The 24,939-nt window shown below is 52.1% G+C and overlaps 1 protein-coding gene across 5 annotated transcripts in view; it reads right to left on the bottom strand.

Annotated features, from left to right (window-relative positions):
• Positions 1–12,009: 12,009 nt before the first annotated feature.
• Positions 12,010–24,939, bottom strand: part of LOC127035674 (ultra-long-chain fatty acid omega-hydroxylase-like) — a 48,609-nt gene continuing 35,679 nt past the window's right edge. For all 5 annotated transcript variants that reach the window (XM_050925868.1, XM_050925872.1, XM_050925871.1 and 2 more), the window contains 10 exons: positions 23,496–23,549; positions 21,145–21,272; positions 20,638–20,759; positions 17,665–17,932; positions 17,082–17,148; positions 16,079–16,208; positions 15,477–15,610; positions 15,283–15,347; positions 13,721–13,803; positions 12,010–13,376 (listed from right to left, as the gene is read on the bottom strand). In XM_050925868.1, the coding sequence (XP_050781825.1) occupies positions 13,172–13,376; positions 13,721–13,803; positions 15,283–15,347; positions 15,477–15,610; positions 16,079–16,208; positions 17,082–17,148; positions 17,665–17,932; positions 20,638–20,759; positions 21,145–21,272; positions 23,496–23,549 (1,256 nt within the window). In that variant the 3' untranslated portion in view covers positions 12,010–13,171. The remainder of the gene's footprint in view (positions 13,377–13,720; positions 13,804–15,282; positions 15,348–15,476; positions 15,611–16,078; positions 16,209–17,081; positions 17,149–17,664; positions 17,933–20,637; positions 20,760–21,144; positions 21,273–23,495; positions 23,550–24,939) is intronic.

Below are 24,939 nucleotides of genomic sequence, written 5' to 3'. Positions count from 1 at the left end.
GATCAGGCAGCTTTACCTCCTCTGTACAGCCTTCAGCCAGCCTTTTGCAAACTTGGCCAGGGGCTGCTTCTCAAACACTCCCAAAATTACAGCAACCCTCCTCCTCGCCCTTGTGGACCCCCATTAGGTTACTTAACTCGATGAGGTAGGATGTTTCTGAGACACTCCCGATAGTACAAGCCCCGTTGAGAACTTATCCGGTTCCACTGCTTGCTGGGCAACATGAGAGGTTTTTACCCATACCCCCTTGCAACTTCAGATTTGCTTAATTGGCAGCGCACTATGCTTCACCTAGGAGACAATCCTGAGGCAGTGGAAAGAATGTTCCGCACAATCTTTTTCACTCGTGTGCCCACCTGGGCAGTTGTTAATCAGTGAATTAGATACTCTCATGACAGAAGATGAAAGACAAAAAGTAAAAGAAAAATCTGGACGTTCCTTGGCCAATTACTGACCCTAATTGGGATCCTAGCACTCCGGCTGGCAGGGTACAGCTGGACTGATTTTTGAAAGCCGTTTTGAGTGGCATTAGAGAAGCAGGAGAGGTTACTCCAAATTGGAGCAAGGTGACTGCTTGTGTCAGCGTCCAGACAAAAACTCCTCTGATTTTTGTGCCCGACTGATCTGTGAAGTTAGAAAGCATGGGAATTTGAATCCTGAAACTGATCACGGAAAGTAGATGGTTAAAATGGTTTTAATGTCACAATGTATAGATATTGCAAAGAGATTTAGAGAGCATCCAGATGGTGTGCAAGGGAAAAGTTTGTCTGAAGTAGTTTGCTTTGCTACTACAATGTTTAATGGGACAGAGGAGAAGAAAGAAAAAGAGAAAAAGGAGGAAAGGCAGAAGGATATAAAGGAGCAAGTGTCCGTTGGCTGCAGCAATGACCGGGGGAAAGGAAGAGGTCACAGATGGAACAGAGATGGATGGGAAAAAAAGAAGCAGCAACGAGAGGCAAAGGATGTGAAGAAGGATTTAGAAGTGGTTGTCATTATTGTGGTGCAGAAGGACATTGGAAAAGAGAAGTTGTTTGTGAATGGATCTGCATTTGTTCGTAAAGGAATCAGACACTCTGGATATGCAGTTAATGATAGGCAGACTGTATTAATAGGGGAAGCTCTTTTTCCCGGGGTGAGTGCCCAAGTTGCGGAGTTAAAATTCCTAACTGTAGCCTGCCTTCATGCTACAGGGAAAAGAGTTAATATTTATGTGGACTCAAAATATGCTTTTGGGGTATGTCTTGCCATGGTTCAAATTGTTAGGCAGTTTGTGTCTCCTGGATTAAGTGAAATGGCCAGAAGAGTACTTAAAATAATTCTTTGTCAGCAATGTAATCCTAAGAGAACATGCCAAGCACCACCTGGTGGGCGCAGATGGGCTCATAGGCTTATGCAGCACATTCAAATTGATTTTACTAATTTACTTTCCTCAGAAGGAAAGAAACTGCCAGAGCAGTTTGCAAGATGCTTCTTAATGAGATCATGCCAAGACTTGGCTTGCCTGAAAAATTAATTCTGACCAGGGAAAGCATTTTACAGCAAAAAATTTGCAAGAAACTTACTGAAGCACTTGGGACAAAATGGGTTTTTCTTGCTCCCTGGCATCCTCAGAGCTCAGGCCAAGTGGAACGTATGAATGGAACTCTAAATGCCACTCTAAGGTGTGTAAGGAAATCAAGATGAAATGGACTAAAGTTCTTCCTTTGGCTTTGTATATTGTCCGAACTACCCCAAATTCTAGGACTAAGCTAGTGCCCTTTGAGATACTTTTTGGACATGTACCACCTTTCTTTACTTCTCAGGTTTCAATACCTAGGCCTGGTCTACACTACGCGTTTAAACCAATTTTAGCAGTGTTAAATCGATTTAACGCTGTACTCGTCCACACTACGAGGCCCTTTATATCGATATAAAGGGCTCTTTATGTCGCTTTCTGTATTCCTCCCCAACGAGAGGAGTAGCGCTAAAATCGGTGTAACAGAAGCCAGAGACTCAAACGGACGCTCATGGAGGGAGGGAGGGGGTACTGAGGACTCCAGCTATCCCACAGTCCACAGCAGTCTCTGAAAAGTATTTGCATTCTTGGCTGAGTTCCCAATGCCTGTAGGGTCAAACATATTGTCCGGTGTGGTTCAGGGAATAGCTCTTCAATTTACTCCCTCCCCCCACCACGTGAAAGAAAAGGGAAAGAAATCATTTCTTGACTTTTTTCAATGTCACCCTATATCTACTGAATGTTGGTGGTACACACGATGCTGCAGCAGTGAAGAGCAGTATCCACTCCTCTTCCCTCTCTGGTGGCAGATGGGGTAGTATGACTGATATCTGTCATCACTATCAGCTTGTGAGTGCTCCTGGCTTGCCTCAGATGAGGTTAGCTGGGGGTGCCTGGGTAAAAATAGGGATGATTCCTGGTCATTCCTACTAAATGGGACAGAATGGCAGGTAACTGTCCTCATCATAGCAACTGGGGGCTGAGCTCCATCAGCCCCCTCTCTTTCCTGTGTAAAGAAAAGATTCTGTACTGCCTGGACTATCATAGCAGCAGGATGCTGGGGTCCTCTTCTCTGGCCTGTCATAGCACTGGGAGGCTGCCTCCTCCTCATTTTATCTCACTAACAAGTCACTGTTTCTTATTCCTGCATTCGTTATAACTTCATGACATAAATGGGGGGGACACTGCCACAGTAGCCCAGGAAGGTTGGGGGAGGAGGGAAGCAACAGGTGGGGTGGTTGCAGGGGCACCCCCTGTGAATTGCATGCAGCTCATCATTTCTGCCCGGTTCTGACATAAAGCAGCTGTACTCTCTCATACACTGCTTTTCTAGTACACTTGCTCCGTATTCTAGGCAGGACTGACTATTTTTAGAAATCCTAAAGGAGGAATTGACTCAGAGCCATTCCCAGTTTTGCTTTTGCACCCCCAGCTGACCTCAGCCAGGGGCACCCATGATAGCAGCAGACAGTATAGAAGACCAGATAACTATCATCTCATTGCCAAATTACCCTAGCAGCAGACAGTACAGAACAACTGGTAACTACCTCTGCTATCATGCAAAAACATGAATGCTGCTGTGTAGCGCTGGAGTATCGCCTCTGTCCGCAGCATCCAGTACACATACAGTGACTGTAAAAAAAAAAAAAAAAAGCTGAATGGGCTCCATGGTTGCCATGCTATGGCGTCTGCCAGGACAATCCAGGGAAAAAGGGCATGAAATGATTGTCTGCCATTGCTTTCCCGGAGGAAGGAATGACTGATGACATTTACCCAGAACCACCTGCAACAATGATTTTTGCCCCATCAGCCACTGGGCTCTCAACCCAGAATTCTAAGGGGCAGGGGAGACTGCAGGAATCATGGGATAGTTATGGAATAGCTACCCACAGTGCAACGCTCCAGAAATCGACGCTAGCCTCGGACCATGGATGCACACCGCCGAATTAATGTGCTTAGTGTGGCCGCCAGAGGCGTAGTGAGTGCCCTCCCTACCCTCCGACCGGAGGGGGCCCCACAAGGAAGGGGGCCTCTAAAAGTGGCAAAATCCTACTGCACTATCTGCCACTAGGAAGAAGAGAGGAGTGAATACTGCTTTTCACTGCTGCAGCATCGCGTCTACCAGCAGCATTCAGTACACATAGCGTGACATTGAAAGAAGTCAAGAAACGATTTCTTTCCCTTTTCTTCCCCATGGGGGAGGGGCAGAGTAAATTGACGAGCTATTCCCTGAACCACGCCGGACAATGTGTTTGAACCTACAGGCATTGGGAGCTCAGCCAAGAATGCAAATACTTTTCGGAGACTGCTGTGGACTGTGGGATAGCTGGAGTCCTCAGTACCCCCTCCCTCCCTCCATGAGCGTCCATTTGAGTCTCTGGCTTCCCATTACGCTTGTCACGCAGCACTGTGTAGCCTGTAGATTTTTTTTTTCAAATGCTTTGGCATTTCGTCTTCTGTAATGGAGCTCTGATAGAACAGATTTGTCTCCCCATACAGCGATCAGATCCAGTATCTCCTGTATGGTCCATGCTGGAGCTCTTTTTGGATTTGGAACTGCATTGCCACCCATGCTGATCAGAGCTCCACGCTGGACAAACAGGAAATGAAAATAAAAATTTCGTGAGGCTTTTCCTGTTTACCTGGCCACTGCATCCGAGCTGAGATTGCTGTCCAGAGCGGTCAAAGTGGTGCACTGTGGGATACCGCCCGGAGGCCAATACCATCGATTTGCGGCCACACTAATCCTAATCCGATATGGTAATACCGATTTTAGCGCTACTCCTCTCGTCAGGGAGGAGTACAGAAACAAATTTAAAGAGCCCTTTATATCAATATAAAGGGTCTCGTAGTGTGGACGGGTACAGCGTTAAATTGGTTTAATGCTGCTAAAATTGGTTTAAACGTGTAGTGTAGACCAGGCCTCAGAGACTTTCAGCTGGTCTGTTTCTCACCTCCCTCTGGACCTCAGAACAAGTGTACAATGCAATACTTCCTCTCTTTTTTTCCTGCCTGTCCTTCCTGACCAAGCTATAGCCCTCTATACCAATATTCCAGTCATGAGAGTTAGCCCAGCAAGTATCTGTGATGCCAGTTAAGATCAGTTATGACTTATGTACTAAAACTCCCAGTTCTTACTGTTTATTCCCCATTTTTATTACTCCTCACAGAATTATAGAATATCAGGGTTGGAAGGGACCTCAGCAGGTCATCTAGTCCAACCCCCTGCTCAAAGCAGGACCAATTGCCAATTAAATCATCCCAGCCAGGGCTTTGTCAAGCCTGACCTTAAAAACCTCTAAGGAAGGAGATTCCACCACCTCCCTTGGTAACCCATTCCAGTGCTTCACCACTTTCTGAGTGAAAAAGTTTTTCCTAATATCCAACCTATAGACATCTAAGATTTTAAGCAGATGATCCCATGGATTTCCCTCTTGTTTCTCCTATAATTCTACTGCAATTTTCCACATCTACTTCTCTCCAAACATCTAATTCTCTATTAAGGTCACTTTTTTTTTACCTGGTGGCTTTTTTCACCTGCTCCTCTGAACTTAATTTTAAGCACTTCTCATAAGGTTGGTGAGTCAGTGCATGAAGATGTTCTTCTCCTGCTTGGTCACGCGGACCCCATCTCCTCCCAGCAAACCTCCTTCCTGCAATAGCAGCCCATGGTAGAGAAAGTCAAACCCTCCCATAGACCCATCTTCATAACTCTATTATGTGGATATGCCTACCATTGAGTATGTACTGAGCAGAAAGAACACTCAATGCAGGAGACGAGGGGACTAAGCTAAACTGCAGATGTCAAGTTCACATACTTCCATTTTCAGTGACTAATCTCTTAAGCCAGTGGGGATGGCCATGGTACAAAAGTATTTCTGTAGATCAGCATGTGATTATTTATATTGCAGTACTGCCTCATAGTCCCAGTCACAGACCAGGATCCCATTGCGCTAGGACCTATACAGACATAGAACAAGATGGTCCTTAACTGTCATTAATTGACACATATTAACAGCACAACAAACAGACAAGAGGATAATAAAGCAAGCAAAAAAAAACCCCTTTGACCAGGTACCAGCATATAACTAATATAATGCTACATATTTAGGGAATGTAAGGGCAGTTCACAGTCTGTGTCTCACCCTCCCAGGTCTCCTGCCCAATCCCTGGCTGTGCTGCAGGGATGCTATGGGTCGGACACTTGCTCTGGCAGTGGCCAAACGCCCTCTGGCTCTAGGTGGCAGAACCCTTCTTCCCAGGGTCAGTCCCCCAGTCAGGGTTATGATCCTCCTCTAAGTCTGGCCTGCAAGGCCTCTTGGCTGGGGGCATCTCCCTGCGCTGTGCCCGCTGCCCAGGTTCCCCCTCGCTCCCCGCAGTGCTCACTGCTCCAGCTCCAGCACCAGCACTGATGCTGCTCTGCCTCCAGCTCCCTGGGCTGCTTTTCTGGCCCATCTGGCTCTGGTTGCTGCAGCTCTGCTCCCAGCACAGGTCTGCTCCCTGGACTGCTTCTGTAGCCCTGCTCCCAGCACAGATCTGCACCCTGGGTTGCTTCTCTGGTTCTCTCTGGCTCTGACCGGTGCAGCTTTGCTCCCCAGCTCAGCTCAGGCTCCTGCTCTCTCCTTAGTTCAGCCCCCCTCTTTTCCAGGCAATTTCAGCTCACATGGAAAGGACCCCCCCTTGGCCTCCTGACACCCTCATTAGCCTGCCCTGCCTTATCAATCAGGTTGACCTGGAGCACTGGTCTCTCCCCATTGACCCTGGGGACTGTCAGTCTCAGGGTCCTGATTTCCCATCGACCCTTCCCCTTTCTTTTGGGACTGGGAGCTAGCCAAGCAACAAGGGCACACTGCTGACTCATATCCAGCTTCTCAGCCACTGTAACCCCTAGGTCCTTTTCTGCAGAACTGCTGCTTAGCCAGTCAGTCCCCAGCCTGTAGCAGTGCATGGGATTCTTCTGGCCTAAGTGCAGGACTCCAAAGTGATTTCCTAGGCACCGAGTGTGAGGCTGACAAGACAAGAGTCAGCTCTTGTCCAGGCTGCAGGCATTAGCTAAGAGCAATGGCCTCAGAGCTGGAGACCAGACCAGGTTAGTTTTGCCCAAAATAAGGATACATCTTATCAGAATGTGTTCAGTGTTTAGACTTTGTGAAATGCTTGTTTGTTGCTGCTGCATCAATCTTACTGGTAATATCTGTATCCCAATTCATAAGGTAAGTTTCAGTGTTTCCTCTGAAACAGGAAGCCCTCAGAGAGGAGAGAAACATCACCAGGTGTGAAATACTAGTTTGCAGCAGGAGCTGTCATTTTCTGGCCAACACAAGAAGGCTCGTAGACACCAGACAAACCCTTGTGGAACATCAGAAGACAACAGACTTTTTTGATTGCTCTCCCCACCTCCAGAGGAGAGATGTGCACATGGACTCCTCCCATCACCTTGAACTTTGGGGGAAGGGAATAAAAATCCCCAACAAGAAGAAACGGCACCTTTGTGGCTGTTTGAACTCTGAAGGGCCAGAGACTTGAAACTGAAGTCAGAGAGCCCCAGGGGCTGCCTCCTGGGGTGCCCTGAAAGATGCTTTGAATTGACAGATCAGGACAATTTTATCACTCTCAGGAGTCAGATGGTAACTCATTGGTTGTACATGTTCGCTTGATTTGACCTGTAAATGACGTTCTTAGTTCTTTTCCCTAATTAATAAACCTTTAGCTAATTTCTTACAGGATTGGCTACAGGCATCACTTTAATGCAGGATCAAAACTACCAAGTGATCTGGGATAGGTGATTGGTCTCTTGGGACTGGAAGCAACCTGAATGTGGTATCATTTTTGGTGTTAGTGACCATTTATCACTAAGCCCAGTTTGTCTTAATGGCAGGATAGACTGGAAAGTCTAAGGGAACTGTGTGTGACTCCATGGTAAGGTTTGTATAATGATCCAGGAGTTCACAGTTGTTACTGGCGTGATGAAATCTAATTGTAGAACACACCACCAGCTTGGGGTCTGCCTGATATTGGCAGTCTGCTCTGAGTTAGGCATGCATGGTCGTGAGCCACTCCAGACATGCACTGCACTCTGAATTGACACAAGTGCTGTTGATGAGGATGCACAGGGGTGACGGGAACATGTGTTCAACTTCCCATAATGCAGTGTTCTGCATCCCATAATATTTCACATCTCTTTTCAAAATCCCCCAAAACCTGTGTGTCTCCTCTCACTGTCTGCCATCTCTGGCAGAAGCATGGAGAATGCACAGCTCTGCACTACTCTCCTGAGTATTGTGAGCACTGTAGAACTGATAAATGAAACTGTTTTTAATTGTTCACTTTATTAATGTAACTTCTGTTCACCATTCACTATACTTGCCTACACTGTAACTTCTGTTCCATATTGTAATTCAAACTCCATTTTAAAACACTCACTCCATTTTTCCTCCAACCTTCATTTCTGCAAACCCTGCTGTAATCTTATTAGTTTAGTTTACATGTGTGAATGAGGTATGCATGGGTGATAGAATCAACCTCCAGCCCCAGCCTGTCCTGATGAGATAAAGTTCAAATACCAACAGCTGAAAACCTAGACAACAGCCCTAAACAAAGTAAAAAGCATCCACCCTAAAAAGAAAAGAACAACAGAACAACAGAGGGAAGATCAAAGCCAGGTCCCAGGCTGACAGTCACGCCTGCAATTGACGGGTGATCAAGCAAACCCAGAGGCGGTGTGACACAGCAAGTCCTAGGAACTTTAAATCCAAACTAAACTCCTATAAAAAAAGGAAGGGTAAAATGAGAGACTTTGGGTAACGTTCTGCTATCAACATCAAGAAGCATCGGTGCGCGCCCGACAAAAACCCGGCTCCTCCTCGTGCTCAGCTTTCCTGGCCAGTTAGCTGCCACGAGCTCCAATCCCAAGCTGCAAACTCAAACTGCAATCAGGACTGGTAACTATCCAGCAGCTGCAGAACATTTTGGTGTGTGTGTGTGTGTAAGTGTATGTGTATAAGCATTAAGGTATTTGCTAATAGTTATAAATTAATAATAAATGTGGCATCTTTGTCTTAACCCCTAAAACAATCCTGTGTAAGTTTGTGGAACAACAGCACGGGGCGCCTGAGCCTGCAGGATTTGCGCAGTGTAACTCATTTCAGCCGCGTGAGGCATTTCAAAAACTTCCCTAATCACTCTGGGCTGGAATGGTAGTGCGTGGCACAGTGGGATAGCTACTCATGGTGCACTCTGCATTGATACAAGCACTCCTGGTGAGGCCATGCACCACTGACTCAAGGAGTGCAGTGTGCACACGCACAAGCAATGTAATAACTGTGATGGCTGTATGCTAACATAATTTAAGTTGACACAAATTTGTAGTGCTCTGTGGCAAAGAGGTGTGGCCTCCCTAGGGTTACCACTGGTGGTGTATCCCGAGGCCACACCAGACTCTCACCGCACCGAGGTACAAACAGGGCTGGCTCTAGGCACCAGCAGGGGAAGCAAGTGCTGGGGTGGCACATTCCAGCCAATCTTGGGGCGGCACACTCCGGCCACCCTTTTGTTTTTTGCTTGGGGTGGCAAAAAAGCTAGAGCCAGCCCTGACTCTAAGGCTTTTGAGCCTTACACCCTAATTAATTTAGCTAAGCTATTATCTTCCAGGCCTTCGGAAGTGTAGGCTCATTGCATTTCTGCGTTACCGTATGCCTATGCCTTACCAGGCTAACACCTATGGCTACCAATGGCGAAAGTGAGACAAAGTCAGTTTGGAAATATGGTGACAATGGTTAACAGGGAGGGGACTTAACCCTAAGAACAGCTGACTCAGAGGGGAGGGCAGATTCTCCATCATCCAGAGTTCTTAAATAAAGCTTGAAGGTCTCTGGCTAACAGATCTCTCTGCAGGAGGGCAGACTGACTGAGCACAGTGGTTCCTTCTGGTCTTGAAATCTCTCACACTAAAATCTATTAGATCCCGCTCCCCTCCTAGAGCCAGAAATAGACTCCGGGAGTCCTGCCACACAGCTACTGGCTGTGACTCCTGTCTCTCCTCCCCAAGAGGAACGCAAAACCCAAGACTCTTGAGCCCCAATATCCTGCTGCCATCTAGTAAACAGCTCTGTAACCCACTGTCAGAGTGAATGCCCCCCCCAGTAGGCTCACATGGACAGGGTCGGGGGGGTGTGGAGTTAACCCCTGGCCCTTTTGCCCAGGCAGCACAGCTGGGGCTGGGCTTCTGCCTACGTGGTGTAGAAGCAGCTACATCCAGGAGTTCTGTTATTCTGATTTCATTTTTCAGCCACTGGGTTGTTTGAACATCAGCCTTTCTGCCGGGTTCAAATGCTTGGAGCTGCTGGGCCTGGTGTGCAGGGGAACCCGGCCCAAGGTTCCCTGCTGCAGGTGGTGTTATCCATGTGGGTGCCTCTGTCACACCCAGCAGGCAGAGAAGATGGGGGTGGGGGAGGTATAACACAAACAACTGGGCAATGAGACCTGGGTCTTTGCTGCCCCTCACCCCCCTCAGCTGCCCAGATTCTCCCTACCAGTGACTGGGTGCCAGCCTCTGGGTCACAGCAGGCAGAGATGGGTTCAAATGTATTCAGGGCCTGGGCACAAGGAACACTGGGGCTATGTCTACACTACAGGATAAATTTGAATTCGCTTAAACCGATTTTATAAAACAGATATTATAAAGTCGATTGTGCGCGTCCACACTAGGCACATTAATTTGGTGGTGTGTGTCCATGGTCCGAGGCTAGCGTCGACTTCTGGAGTGGTGCACTGTGGGTAGCTACTGCAAAATAATGAGGCCAATAACGTCAATTTGCGTCCACACTAACCCTAATCCGATATAGTAATATCGATTTTAGCATTACTCCTCTCGTTTTGTAGGAGTACAGAAATCGATTTAAAGAGCCCTTTAAATCAATATAAAGAGCAGTGTAGTGTGGACGGGTGCAGCGTTAAATCGATTTAACGCTGTTAAAATCGGTTTAACAGCGTAGTGTAGACTAGGCCTGGGGAGCCTACTCCATACAACCACAAATGTGTGAATACAAAGACTCCAGTCACTGTTTACATGATGCATTAGTAATGAAGCAAACCAGTTCATGGTGTATAATAACCTGCTCCATTTTTCCACACAGAAAATGAATTTGGCTAGATAGCACCACACAAAGGTGTTCACTGCGATTCTGCACAACCCTGGTGTTCCAAGAACCAGTCGCTCACAGGTCAACACTCAGTTCTTTCATCTCCCCCAATTTTCTTAACCCCGACCATTCCGCAGGGGCCCTGCACCAGCGGCGGCGACTCTTGCTGGTGGCCGCTCTGACACATGTTCCTAAAATACTTAACATTAGGAAAAACAAACAAATATGCACATACCCATGCCCAAAGCACTGTCATTTATTTATGGAGGATTTGGGTTTTTTTTTTTGCAGACTGAACAGTAAAAATAAAGTCCAATTGTCTTTATTCTTCACTGGCCCTAAGCAGAATAGAAATGCAAACAAGGTACTCTGCACGTTGTTGTCTTTTTTGTTGTAGTTTCTTTTGCTTTTTTGGTTGCGTTGGTTATTTTTAAGCCTTGTGAGCTAGTAAATCTGCTGCTGTGAAAAGTGACACATGTATGTTAATATCACTTTTCACAGCCTCCCAGCTTGCTACTTGGTCTGCTGTGAAAAGTGACATTACCAAACATACAAATATCACTTTTCACAGCACTTACACAGCCCTGGCAAGCCTGGAGACAAAGGTGGGTATGGAGGCAGTGGAGCCGCAGGGCAGTAGGGGGAACGGAAAGGGAGCTGGTGGAGGCAGTGGGTGCCAGGGGCAATGGAGGGAGTAGGACTGGCAGCAGGGGCCAAAGTTGATGGAGGCGGGAGGGATGAGCTAGGTGCCTGCACCTGCCACTGCATGGCCACGAGCCAGAGCCAGAGAGCCGAACACCCCGCAGCCAGATTCTGTGGCCTGAGCTTGAAACCCCGTGGCTGGGGATTGAGCATGTGGACAAAGCCTAGGGCCAGAGGAGGCAGAGTGGGCCGGGTCAACGGGGGGGGGGGGGGGTGAGCCTGGGGCCAGCACCCGCTGCCTCACAGCTGGGAACCAGAGCCAGAAGACCCTTAGCCAGATCCTGGGCCCTGGAGCCCTGTGGCCAACGAATGGAGCATGCGGTTGAAGTCTGAGGAGGCAGCGGGGACCAGAGAGATGGGAGGGAGGAGTGAGACCAGGGCTGGAGCCTGTCACCATGTGGACAGGGGACAGAACCCAAAGCTCAGTGACCGGATTCGAGGGTCAGATTTTGAAACCCCTAGGCCGGAACCCAAAGTCCCATGGCCTTGTCCCTGCAGCAGGGGCCTTGGACTTCACCGTGCTCGGGAACCCACTTAGAAATATCATGAAACCAACTGTCCCCCAGTTCCAGGTCCAGCCGCCCCAGGGGCCACACTCAGCCCCCTCCTCCCTGCCCTCAACCACTGTTCGTCTCATTGAACCATGAGTTCCCTGCGGCAGAGAGTGGGTCCCTGCAGCAGAGAGTGGGTCCCTGCTGGGTCTGCAGCCAGCCCCCTGGGGCACTACAGAGAGAGAGAGAGAGAGAAAAAAAAAAAGACACACACACACACTTACAGGTTCCCTGCCCCAACTCCTCTGGGTGACTGCAGCCAGCAGGTTGCGATTACTAGGCATCTGCCCCCTGGATTGCTGTCCCACCTCAAAGCCATCCAAAGCAGCCCAAGGCAGAAGTTCTCAGCCAGGATCCTGGGGGCCTCTCAGGAAGATGGGCCAGAGCACTGAGCCACCTGTCTGCAGGCCTCTCAGCTGTTCCTGCCCCAGACCAGATGGGTGGATTGCTGAGTACAGAAGTAGGGGGAGCAGGACAGAGGGGGAGCGGGTGGAAGGGAAGATTCCTACCCTCCAGGGAAGGGGAGTGAGAGACAGACCAGACCCTCAACTCCAGGCAGCAGCATCAGGACATGGGGGGGCTGGTGGGAACACAGGGGCTGATCCACTAACGAGCCCATAGCATTCAGGGTTATTGACCACGTGGTCTTAGATGCCCAACATAATTATGTGGCACTTCACCCCCTGACTGCATTTACCCTCAGCCCCCATGGGCAGGGCCATTAGCCCCATTGCACTGATAGAAGTTGAGGGCCAGAGGCAGACTGACTTGCCTAATGCCACAGGCTCCCTGTGTGGCAGAGCAGGGAAGTGAACACGGGTCTCCCACATCCTAGGCTAGCGGCTAAACTGCTGGGCACCTTGCCTCTGGCCAGTGGGGGCAGGGAATGCAGGTCACAGGGGTCACCTAGGCTGTGAGTGGTCCGAGCCGGGAGCCAGGATGCTGGGCTACATTTCTAGCTCTGACATTGAGTCACTAGGTGGCAGTGGACATCCAGCAGGGCTGGGGAAAGGCACTTGTCACCCTCGCTCCCAGGGGCAGGTGGGACAGGGCTAAGCAGCTGGTGTCTGAAAGGAGCCTGCAGCACCTTCGGGGCCCCACGCCTAGACGCCACAGTGCCTGCTTTGGTAGAGAGGGCTGGTCTAGATTAGAGGAGAGAGCTGACTCCCAGGTGTTTGCTAACCTCTGGCCCCACCATGATCCCCACCTGGTCCACCACTCAGCAGGACCCTGAGCTGAGTGGGGCAGGCTAGATCTCCCACAGCAGGGGGGATTGGATGGCCCTAGGAGCGCGGTGCGGGGGGGCGTCTCTCACAGCAGGGTCCCAGTGGCTCCAGGTGCAGCCACAGCCCGTTCTCACTGCGCAGGATCAACTCGGGTTTGCGCCGCACAGGCCTGCTCTCATCCAGACACACGGCGAAGCGCAGCAGTGTCAGCGCCAGCACCACCTTCATCTCTGCCATGGCAAAGTTCTGCCCGATGCAGTTCCTGTGAGAGAGCCAGGTGTGTCAGCCAGTGCTCATCGCCCGGAAACCACACGCTATATGAGAGCAGGGATGGGGGACCAGGGACAGACACCCCAGAACCCACTGCCCACAGGGACAGACAGACACTAGGGGGAGCCTAACCCCCTCTGGGAGAAGGGACTGATCCTCAGCAAAAGCAGCTGACTCCAGCACTGATCAGAGGCCAACTCCTGTGTATCCCACAATGCTTCACTGCAGTCAGGGTGCCAACAGGGAGTTGCTTGCTGGTGGGCAGCCGGGGGGGAGGGGCTGAGAGGAGGGGGCAGTTCGTGCGGCAAGGGGCTCTGAGCTCGGCAGGCAGGTTACCTGGGTCCAGCAGAGAAGGGCATGAAGGCCAGTGGGGGCTGGTTCTTGGAGTTCTCTGGGTCGAAGCGATGCGGGTTATAGACCTGGAGCAGCAAGCACAGGGCATGGTGAGGGGAGCTGGGGGGGGCTGGTGTCATAACCTTAGTCCCAGATTTGGACCTTAGCGTCCAAAATATGGGGGTTAGCATTGAAAACCTCCAAGCTTAGTTACCAGCTTGGACCTGGTACTTGCTGCCACCACCCAAAAAATTAGAGTGTTTTGGGGCACTCTGGTCCCCCTGAAAAGCCTTCCCTGGGGACCCCAAGACCCAAATCCCTTGAGTCTCACAACAAAGGGAAATAATCCTTTTTCCCTTCTCCCACCTCCAGGTGCTCCTGGAGAGATACACAGACACAAGCTCTGTGAATCCAAACAGAGTGACTCCCCCTCTCCGTTCCCAGTCCTGGAAACAAAAAGCACTTTCCTCTTCACCCAGAGGAAATGCAAAATCAGGCTAGCAAATTCAACACACACAGATCTCCCCCTGATTTCTTCCTCCCACCAATTCCCTGGTGAGTATAGACTCAATTTCCCTGAAGTAAGGAAAAACTCCAACAGGTCTTAAAAGAAAGCTTTATATAAAAAAAGAAAGAAAAATACATACAAATGGTCTCTCTGTATTAAGGTGACGAAATACAGGGTCAATTGCTTAAAAGAATATTGAATAAACAGCCTTATTCAAAAAGAATACAAATCAAAGCACTCCAGCACTTATATTCATGCAAATACCAAAGAAAAGAAACCATATAACTTACTATCTGATCTCTTTGTCCATACACTTAGAAACAGAAGATTAGAAAACAGAAACTACTTCTCCAAAGCTCAGAGAAAGCAGGCAGCCAGAAAACAAAGACCTCAGACACAAAATTCCCTCCACCCAAAGTTGAAAAAATCCGGTTTCCTGATAGGTCCTCTGGTCAGGTGCTTCAGGTGAAAGAGACATTAACCCTTAGCTATCTGTTTATGACAGCTGGGGTCCCTGAGCCAAGGAGGGAGCAAAGGCAGCCCTCGCCCCCAGTACATGGACACCAGGCTCCCCAAGACTGAGCTGCTCACTGGGACCGTGCGCTGGCAGCGGGGATGGTTCTGCCTCCACTCAGCACTCAGAGCTGGGCCGAGCCCAGTTACCAAGCCCTGCCCAGTGTGAATGGGGGTGCGACCCTCACTCCCCTCTAGGCGAGCTCGGGGGTGGGAGGGAAGCTTCCTCTCTGGGGAGGGTTGCTGGGAATAGGAAGCTGCTAGACTGCTGGTGTTTCAGCACCCCCAAGTGCCACGCCGGAGCACTGAGTCAGCAGTGACTGAGGGGACAGCTCCCCATACCGAGCCCCCCAATCCCACCCCCTGCAGCACAGTGCCCCCTAGTGCCATGTGAGGCACTGAGTCAGCAGTGACTGCGAGAGAACAGCGCCACCTACCGAGCCTCCCAATCCTGCCCCTTCAGCACAGCGCCCCCTAGTGCCATGCTGGAAGTGGCTGCAGAGTGGAGTAGAGCCAAAGGGTAGAACAGAGTGACCAGTGATACCTGGGGCTCTGGCCAGACAGCAGGATTGTGATGTGTCCCGTAGATACTGATCAGACAGATGTTCCCTGCCAGAGAGGAAACTGCCTCGTTAGAGAGGAAAGGAAGAAGGAGGGGAGAGGTTGAGCACCTCAGGGGTTATGGGCCCAGCTCTGGTGCCATGCCCCTGGCTGGGGGACAGGGAAGGAGGCTGGTACCTTTGGGTAGGACATGTCCGTCGGGCAGTTTGATGTCCTCAGTGCAGCGCCGGGACACGGCCGTGACAGGTGGGTGCAGGAGCAGACTCTCTTTGATGCACATGGTGGAGAAGGGCATCTGGGACAGGTCCTCCCTGCAGAGAGCAGAGCTTAGTGTTGGCCCCAGAGGTGGATGCATGAGGGGCCCAGTGTGAGCCCATGAGCCAGGCACCAGGGTTGGGACAGTTTCGCATCTGCATGGAGCTGGCACTGAGGGGACGTATGACACCATGAGTGGCGGGGAAGGGGCAAGCACACCTGAGTGGCAGGGCCCTTGGGCATCCGGAGGGGCATGCAAAATCCAGAGCGGCAGGGCCCTCGGGCACTGGGGAGCAGCCTAGGCCCATCTTGCAGGGAAAGCCCTCCAGTTTGTGGAGCTGGCAGATGTGAAGGGACCCCAGCGGGGAGGGGAGGGCAGCAGCTGTGCTAACCCTCACAGGTGGGGCGGGGGCTGTGCTGGGACTAAAGGGTGGGGGAGGCCACAGAGGTCCGGGAAGTGGAGGTGCAGGGGGTCCACACTGCACTGGACAGAGCCAGCACTGCAGTTGGAGCAGCCATCTCACCATTCAATCTCCTCTGACTCCTTGTCCTGCATTAAGTCCTTGATCTCCTCGCGGCAGCGCTTCTGGTACTCGGGGTGACAGGCCAGGTTATACAGCACCCAGGAGAGGCCACTGGCTGTGGTGTCGTGGCCTGCAGACAGGCGCCAGTGCAGCATGAGAGCCACCATGCCAGGGGGCAGAGAGGGACCATGGAGAGCCGGGGCTGGAGGGACCCTGCCCAGCTCAGCTCCTGCCAGCACCTCTTCTGAGGCCTTGCTCCCCGTGACTTTCTGGTAGTGCCAGCTGGGAACTCCAGGCCCCTTGTGCATGGGAGGTGAGTGGGGTGACTCTGACCATTTGCCCCCTCTAGCACCCTGCCTCCGTTGCTGAGACTGTCTGGCAGTGCCCAGGGGCAGATCTGTCTTAGCCCCATTTCATTGAAAGGCATACTCAAGTCACTCAGAGCCAAGGACTGAACCCAGCTCTCCTGGCCTCCCCACCAGAGCCACGACATCTGCCAAGACCCCATTGTGACGCAGTAGGGAGCAGGATGGATTGACCTGGAAATGTTGTTTAGTTTTAATGGGGCTGTCTGCATGGGGGATGGGAGAGCAGGGGATGACTTTAGGTGAAGGACGGTACCTGAACCTGTAACCTGAGCCAGGAAGAGGGTGAGGAGTAGACACCTTTGCCCAGGGAGAGAGCCTGCTGGAGGGGTTTTTGGTTTCAGCTTTGGGCTAGCTGGGAACAGGCAGGGAACCCCAAGTCTGGGGTCTAACATCCTTGCCCCAAAGGGGGACCTGATTGAGAGGCCTTGGTTCTACCTACAAGCCCTGCTTGGGACTGTGTTCCTGTGGTCTAATAAACCTTCTGTTTTACTGGCTGGCTGAGGGTGACGGTGAATTGCAGGAAGTGGGGGGTGCAGGGCCCTGACTCCCCCACACTCCGTGACACCCATCCCCCCATATGAGGCTGTGAGGTCAGCAGGAGGGCCCCTCATCCCCTCCCCAGGGTGGCTTCTCACCCTCAAACATGAAGGTGTCGGCCTCGGCTGCGATGTCCTCCTCTGACAGGTCCTGGCCGTCCTCATCCTGCACAGAGCACACACTGCTGGACGGGTAACCTGGCTCCCCACGGGGCCCGGCCCACGCCTGCCCCATCTCAGAGCCTGGGAGGATGGGACATCTCGGGGTGGAGTGAACTAGGCCATCTCCCCTCCACCCCAGCCCAAGGAAAGAGGCAGCCCCTGCCCTGCCCCACAGCCCCAGGCCCCAAGGTGGGCTCCCCTCCCCCCCATGCCCAGCCTGGCTCTGGTGTTCGAGCTCCCCAGAGGTGCTGGTCCCATGTCGCCAAGTGCAGTTTATATTGCTCCATGCTGAGCATGCTGGGGAGGCAGCTCTGGCTGGGCTGCTCCGGAGAGTTGGGCTGGGGGGCAAGTCCTGGTGTGACAGACATCACACAGCACCTTACACCTGGCGACGCCCTGTTCGGATGTCAACGAACCCCCAGCTCCCTAGGGCACGGCCTCCCACTGTGCTATCTTGACCTATAGCAGGACATCAGTGACCTCCCCTCCACCATCATGGGGCAGGTCCCCACCATGTTACCTTGGCCAGGAGCAGGATGTCTATGAAGTCCACTGTCTTGCCCTGCTTGGATTTGAGCCAGGCCTCCCTGCCCAGGCGGTCCAGGGCCTGGTGGCGCCGCTGCACCACGTCGGCTGTGAAGCGGTGCACAGTGTCACAGGCGCGCCGGAAGTGCCGCCCGTCGGATGTCAGGTGGTACAGGAAGTCCCAGTGCAGGAGCAGGCGGTGCTGGCGTCGCACCACCAGGGAGCTGAGCTCCAGGATGGCCGCGATGTAGTCACTGGGCGTCCTGCAACACAACAGCTCAGCATGTAACTGACAGGCCAGGGAGGGGGATGCGCCCTGATCAGAGCTGACGGATCCCGGGGGGCTGGGCCTCGCAATATAGCGATTGTGTGATCTCCCAGTCACAGGATCTCCAGGCTGGCCACGGGATCTCTCAGGTGTCTCTGGCTGCTGCTGTGGCTCAGCCAGTGTGGGACTGTGACACATGACCAGAAAGGGTTAAGCATCCTGCAGGATAAATGACTCAAATTCAGCAGTTAAAAATGTTTTTTTTCTATTTACAGATATATTGGTAGAGGTCAACAGTGTAATCAAACAGTCCCTGTCTAGGCTGTATTCTGTTCATTCAGAGATCAAACGAACATCTTAGCATTTAAATGAATTGTAAATGCAGGATATCACTGTATTCCTTTCTCTTTGAAATGTATAGCCAATCATCTGCAAATGGTGGAAAAACAGGCAACTGCCTTATGTTAATTCGTGTAGCTAATCACTGATGATGGACTTACTTCAAAGTCACCCTGATTGCCTATTGTTGGCCTAGGGACTCCGAGCTATCCAAGGCGGCCAGAAGTTGTATAACAGACCCTTGGGTTCTGAGCCTGTTTATCTCAAATCTGCTTGAGGCTTCATGTAGGGAAAACCTAAGTCACAAGGACTGAGATCCTAGTTCTGACAGGACCTCCCTGAATATTCACGTTGGACTATAATCTATAGACTATTTCTGAAAGAACTCTTTGCATCTACAAAGCTATAAATCTGAACCTCAAGAATTATACTCATGTCTGTACGTATACTGTTCTTTTAACCAATTCTCTCTCTCTGTTTTCTATTTTAATAAATTTTAATTTAGTTAATAAGAATCAGCTGTAAACGTGGATTTGAGTAAGATCTGGAATATTCATTAACCTGGGAGGCAACGTGTCCGATCCTTTGGGATTGGTAGAACCTTTTGTTTTATATGATAAATAAGATTTTCATTGATCCTCATCATATCTGACTTGGGTGTCTAGGTGGAGCCCTGAGGCAGGGCTGCTTTAAGGGAACTGTGTTGTTGACTTCTGAGTAACCAGTGAGGTATAACAGAAGCTGTTTTGAGCTGACTTGATAAATCCAAATATTGGAATATCCACCAGCTGGGGGTTTGCCTACCCATTCGTTGCAGGTCACCCTAATGGACTGACCTCAGCTGGTTTCCCTGGGACCCCATAAACAGTCCCAGACACGGTGAGTGTGGGGGCTGCATGGCCCAGGAAAGCTCTGAGGAGCCTCCAGGCTAACGCAGCCTGTTCCCTGTGTGCACCATGGACTCTGGGGTGTCAGGGGGCCCCCATCCCCATAGGGCAGCAATGGCAGCAGGGCATGGGGGAGTGGTTGGTCAGTGAGTGCCTGCAGGGGATGGGTGGGGTTCAGAGCACAGCTGGGGCTGGCAAGGATGGAGAAGTGCCCCTCCCCATCAGCTGGACAGAACGGACGTGGGTTTGGCGGGAACCGATCTTGGACTCCTCCCCAGAGCAGGCTGATGGTGTGAGGAAGTCCAGACTGGGCTCCCCAGGGTCATGGGTCACCTCACTGCGATAGAGATGGGAACTGACTCCCTGCCTGCCAGGAAACCAGCCGCTTTCCCTGTCATTGCCAGGTGGCTCCAGACCAGCCCTCAGTCCTGTTTCTGGCAATGGGGTCCGCTCTGAACTCGCACACTGTGGGCAGAAATGCTGGGCTCCCAGCACATCCCTCCGCCAGCCCGGGACCCACCTGCACTGGCAGGTCTCGCAGGTAGCTGGCAGTGTCCTATGACAGGGAGCCAGCATGCACCGGTGCAGTAAACCAGGTACAAGCTGCAGACGAGGGCCCTGCAGTACATGTATAAACTGGGGGCAGGAGGGTTCTGAGGTAATGAGACTGAGGTGAGGAGCTTCCTGGCAGTGAGATGTGACAGCAGGATCATCCCCCAAGACAAGCACAGCACAGCCAGGGCCGGCTCCTGGCAGCAGCATCCCAAGCAGGTGCTTGGGGCGGCAATCTGCAAGGGGCAGCAGTCTGTATGTTTTTGCCCCTAAGCAGCGCACCGAATTGCCGCCGTGGATGGGGGGGGCAGTCTGTGTGCCGTTAGGGTAGCACACACATTTCCGCGGCGGCGGCGGCAATTGGGCAGCAGCTTCTATGTTCAGCTGTCTGCTGCGGCGCAGCTTCTGTCTTCCGTCTTCCGGCTGAAGACAGAAGCTGCCGACGAATTGCCGCCGCTGCAGAAACACGTGTGCTGCCCTAATGGCACACGGACTACCCCCGCCGTCCGTGGTGGCAATTCGACGCGCTGCTTGGAGGCAAAAACAGTAGAGCCAGGCCGACCCCACAGGCATTTGCAGACAGACCAGCGAGTGGAAGCACCAAGCACCAGCCTCTGCCCCCTGAGCTGAGGAGCTCCACCCCCAGTGCTGACCAAAGCCTGGTGCAGCCACTACAGAAACCTCCTCCGAACACCTCCAGACTCACCTTCCCTGGAAGGCCCTCTGCTCCTGCCCAGGCTGGCAGTAACACCCATACAGTTCAGGGACCCATTCCATGAATCCGGACGGGCTCACTGGGGCCAGGCCGGGGGGGAGGGACTCTGCAGCCCATTCTCCCAACTCTGACCTCCCTCAATGAGGGGGCTCCCACTCTCGGGTCAGTGCAGGGCCCTGCTGGGGCAGCTGCCCCCGTGTCACTCACTCCTGGCAGTTGCTGTTGTAGCTGAAGACGCATTTCTGCAGACTGTCCAGTGTCATTAGGCTGACCTGTTCAAACATGTCCAGGGAGGTGGAGCCTGATGCCACCAGCCTGCGCCACTTGGTCTGTGGGAGAACAGTGCCCGTGAGACTTGTACCCGAGCAGCTGCCTGCAGGGACAGCACTGCAGAGCCCGGTGCCCACGCAGTGCAGGTGGGCCAGCGTCAGAGACAGGCAAGCAGAGAACTAGGTTAGTGGACTGGTGCAGTGACAGGGCTGGGCATATGGATGCTTGGTTGGGACAGGTGCAAGAGCAGTGGGCAGGCGGGTGGGTAGGGTATCGGTGCAGTATATGCCCTGGAGTGAGGGGGGGGGTTCCAGGGCCGGGGGCACAGTGTAGTGATGGTGCAGCACATGCCACAGGAGGAGGGCAGAGTCACGGGCAGGCTGTGGGTAGGGGCCAGAGGCACAGGCATGGATTTGGTGCTGTGTGGGGAGGGGAGGTACTCACATGCATGATGTCAGTGCTCTGGCTGAAGATCTTCACATAGGGCTTCAGGATGTCGAAGTGGAAGGCTGGCGTCAGCATGCGCCGGTGTCGCACCCATTTTGCACCATTGCTCAGCAGCAAACCGTCCCCTGAGATGACAGGCACTCAGCTCAGAGCCTGGTAGCCATGGCAGAGATCCCATAGCCCAGGCCCCCAGCAGCCCCCAGGTCACAGCCAGCTGGGGTGTTCAATGAGAACCAACCTCCCTGGTGCATGTTAGGCAGCCACGAGAGTGTGCACGTGTCTGCAATGCGTGCATAGAACGTGGGTGGGGGTGTGAGTGAAATATGTGTGTTTTTGGGGACACATGTGGGTATGAACATGCAGGTGCATGTGTATGTGCAGGTGCGTGGTGGGCTGTGCAGAGAGGTGTGTGCGCATGTCAAGGTCTGTGCGTGATCCTGTGCACACCCATGTGCTGGTGCTCACAGCTATGGCATGAGTAGCTCCAGCTCCACACCAACATAAGGACAGACAGGCTGGGTCAGCCCAATGCTCCATCCAGCCCCATGTCCTGTCTGCTGACAGTGGCCATACCCCCTTAGTCACCTCTTTTCCAAGCTGAAAACTCCCAGTCTTTTTAATCTTTCCTCATATGGAAACTGTTCCAAACCCCATTTCCAATATATCTTTTTTTGAGATGGGGCAACCACACCTTCACGCAGGATTCAGGATGTGGGTGTATCATGGATTTATACAGAGACAATAGGATATTTTCTGTCTTATTATTTATTCCTTTTCTAACGGTTCCCAACATTCTGTTTGCTTCTTTGGCAGACGCTGCACATTGAGTGGATGTTTTCAGAGAACTATCCACAATGACACCAAGATCTTTCTTGTGTGCTAACAGCTAATTTAGGCCCCATCCGTTTGTACGTGTAGTTGGGATTATGTTTCCCAATGTGTGTTACTTGGCATTTATCAGCAATGAATTTCATCTGCCATTTTGTTGCCCAGTCACCCAGTTTGGAGAGATCCTTTGGAAACTCTTTGCAGTTTGCTTTGGGTTTATCTTGAGCGGTTTTGTATCATCTGCAAATGTTGTCACCTGTTTACCCTCTTTTCCAGATCATTTGTGAGTATGTTGAATAGCACTGGTCCCAGGACAGACCCCTGGGGGACACCACTGTTTACCTCTCTCCATTCTGAAAACTGACCATTTATTTCTACCCTTAGTTTCCTGTCTTTTAACCAGTTACTGATCCAGAAAGGACCTTCCCTCTTATCTCATGACAGCTGACTTTGCTCAAGAGCCTTTGGTGAGGGAACTTTGGTGAGTCACCCCCCTTCCCTTGGTTAGTCAGGGACCACGATGAGGTAATGCTCACCTGACCCCGAGGGGGGTGGGGAGCATAGCCAAGAGAGAAGAAAGAACATGATAAAAGGGAGAGATGTTTGCCAGACTCTTCCTCTCTCATCCACCTTCATCTACAAATACCACCGCCAAGTGACTGAAGCGTTGCTCAAAGGAGAGAGCCTGGCTGAAGAGCAACCAGCCAGCCTGTGGTGAGGAGCATCTAAGTTTGTAAGGGCACTGCAAGTGCTAAGATCAGCTTAGAATATGTTTTGCTTTTATTTCATTGGACCAAATCCAACTTGTTATGCTTACATTTTAAGTGATTATAATCAATCTTTGTAGCTAATAAATGTTTGTTTATTCTACCTGAAGCAGTGTGTTTGGTAATAATAATAGGAGATATACCTATCTCCCAGAACTGGAAGGGACCTTGAAAGGTCATTGAGTCCAGACCCCTGCCTTCACTAGCAGGACCAAGTACTGATTTTTGCCCCAGATCTCTAAGTGGCCCCCTCCAGAATTGAACTAACAATCCTGGGTTTAGCAGGCCAATGCTCAAACCACTGAGCATCCCTCTCTCCCGTCCAACTTTGTTTGAAGTGTGGCAGAGACTCTCCTTGGGATAACAAGCCTGGTACACGTCAATTTCTTTGTTACACTGACGAACTTATATAAACATGCAGACTCCAGTGGGCATAACTGGACACTACAAGACAGAGGTTCCTGGGGGTGTATCTGGGACCGGAGATATTGGTTAGTGTCATTCGGTTGCACTGTCCAAGGAGCATTTACATGCCAGAGGCTGTGCGTGAACAGCCCAGGAGTGGGGGTTCTCACAGCAGAGCAGGGTAAGGCTGGCTCCCAGAGTCAAGGATTGGAGTGACCTAGCAGATCACTGATCTAGATAACACCAGAGGGGAACATCACACCCTCCTTTCCCCACAAGCCCGTCCCCTGAGGTCTGGGCCCCATGACGCCAAGCACAAGATCCAAGCCCAGAAGAAAGCGCACTCACCCAGCCAGGGCTTCAGGAAGCCATAGAACATGTAGTCCTTGGGAGCGATGGCAGCTGTGGGGGAGACCAGAGATGGGGCAGTCCCGGGAGTTAGTACTGAGACACACACACGGCACAGGGGGCAGTAATGGGGTGCACCCCAGCACTCACGCTCAGACACACATGGCAAGGAGGGTGGTAATGGGGCAGATCCTGGTGCTAGCACTCAGACACACACAGCACAGCATGGGGGAAGGTAATGGGGCAGACCCTGGCACTAGCACGCAGATACACACGGCACGGGGGGCTGTAATTGGGCACACCCCAGCGTTATCGCTCAGACACACAGAATGGGGGGCGGTATTGGGGTGCACCCCGGGTGCTTGCGCTCACACACACATACACGGACCAGGACACAGGGAAGGAGTGCAGGGCTACTGGTATCAGAGCCCTGGCTGGAGCTGCAGGACCTATTAGTCTGGAAACGGGCAGCCACAGGAACGTGGGTCTGTCCAGCACCAGCCTGCTCCACTGGCCCTGCTGGACACCCTGCTCCAGGCTCCTCCCTAGCAGCCAGGAGGGCAGCTGCTGGGGCAGCAGGACAGGCTCAGTGAACAGGGTGAAGGAGCCACACGACAGGGACCAGGCGCTGAGCCACCAGACCCCTCACGCAGAGCAGGCTCTGCTCCGAGCGAATCACCGGGCAGGCAGGACATCGGGCACAAGCAGCATCTGCAGCCTGGGCCAGGCCTGCAGAGCGACAGACATGCCACTTGGGCAGTCACAGACCGCGGGAGCTCAGCAGACACATGGGGCCTTCACAGTACAGAGCTTGGCATCTTCAAAGCTCCCTATTTATTAGTTGTAATCCCTGGCTCTGGGAGCAGGGTGGGGATCCTGTGGCTATAGCAGGGTCTGAAGAGGACTAGGAGCCAGGACTCCTGGATTCTATTCCCATCTCTTCCACCCACTCTCTGCACCATTCTCCAGATTTCCCCTGACATCCCACAAGTCTCACAGTCATGCACTCCCACAACGGTATCTGCCCCACACTCTCTGCCCCCCCAAGAACATTGGCCATATAGTCCTTATGAGACACCCTGACCTGTTTCTCCCCTGCATCACCTCCCTGATTGTCCCCTTCACCCCACAGCCCTGCTGCACCCCCTTCAGGATCATGGACTGAGCTGATGAAGGGCAGGTGTGTGTGTGTCCCTGAGCTGGCTAGATGTTATCAGACCCACTGAGCTGCCCACACTTGCCTATCACCAGCCCCAGCAGCCAGGGATGCCGGCAGGGCTGCAAGGAAACTTTGTTCCCATGGGTCACTGTCCCAGAGGCTGATGGCAGCACCAGCTGGGCTGCAGCCAGGGGGACGTGCTCCTCTCAGAATGCTAACGGCTGGCTACAGCCTCTGTTCCAACCCTCTGGGGCCAGGGGAACTCACTAAGGACCCTGGTTTGGC

Source organism: Gopherus flavomarginatus, chromosome 16 (genome assembly GCF_025201925.1).
Source record: "Gopherus flavomarginatus isolate rGopFla2 chromosome 16, rGopFla2.mat.asm, whole genome shotgun sequence".
NCBI classification, from domain to species: Eukaryota; Metazoa; Chordata; order Testudines; family Testudinidae; genus Gopherus; species Gopherus flavomarginatus.
The sequence above is the reverse complement of the archived record's forward strand: the minus strand, read 5'-3'. Positions and strand labels throughout refer to the sequence as shown.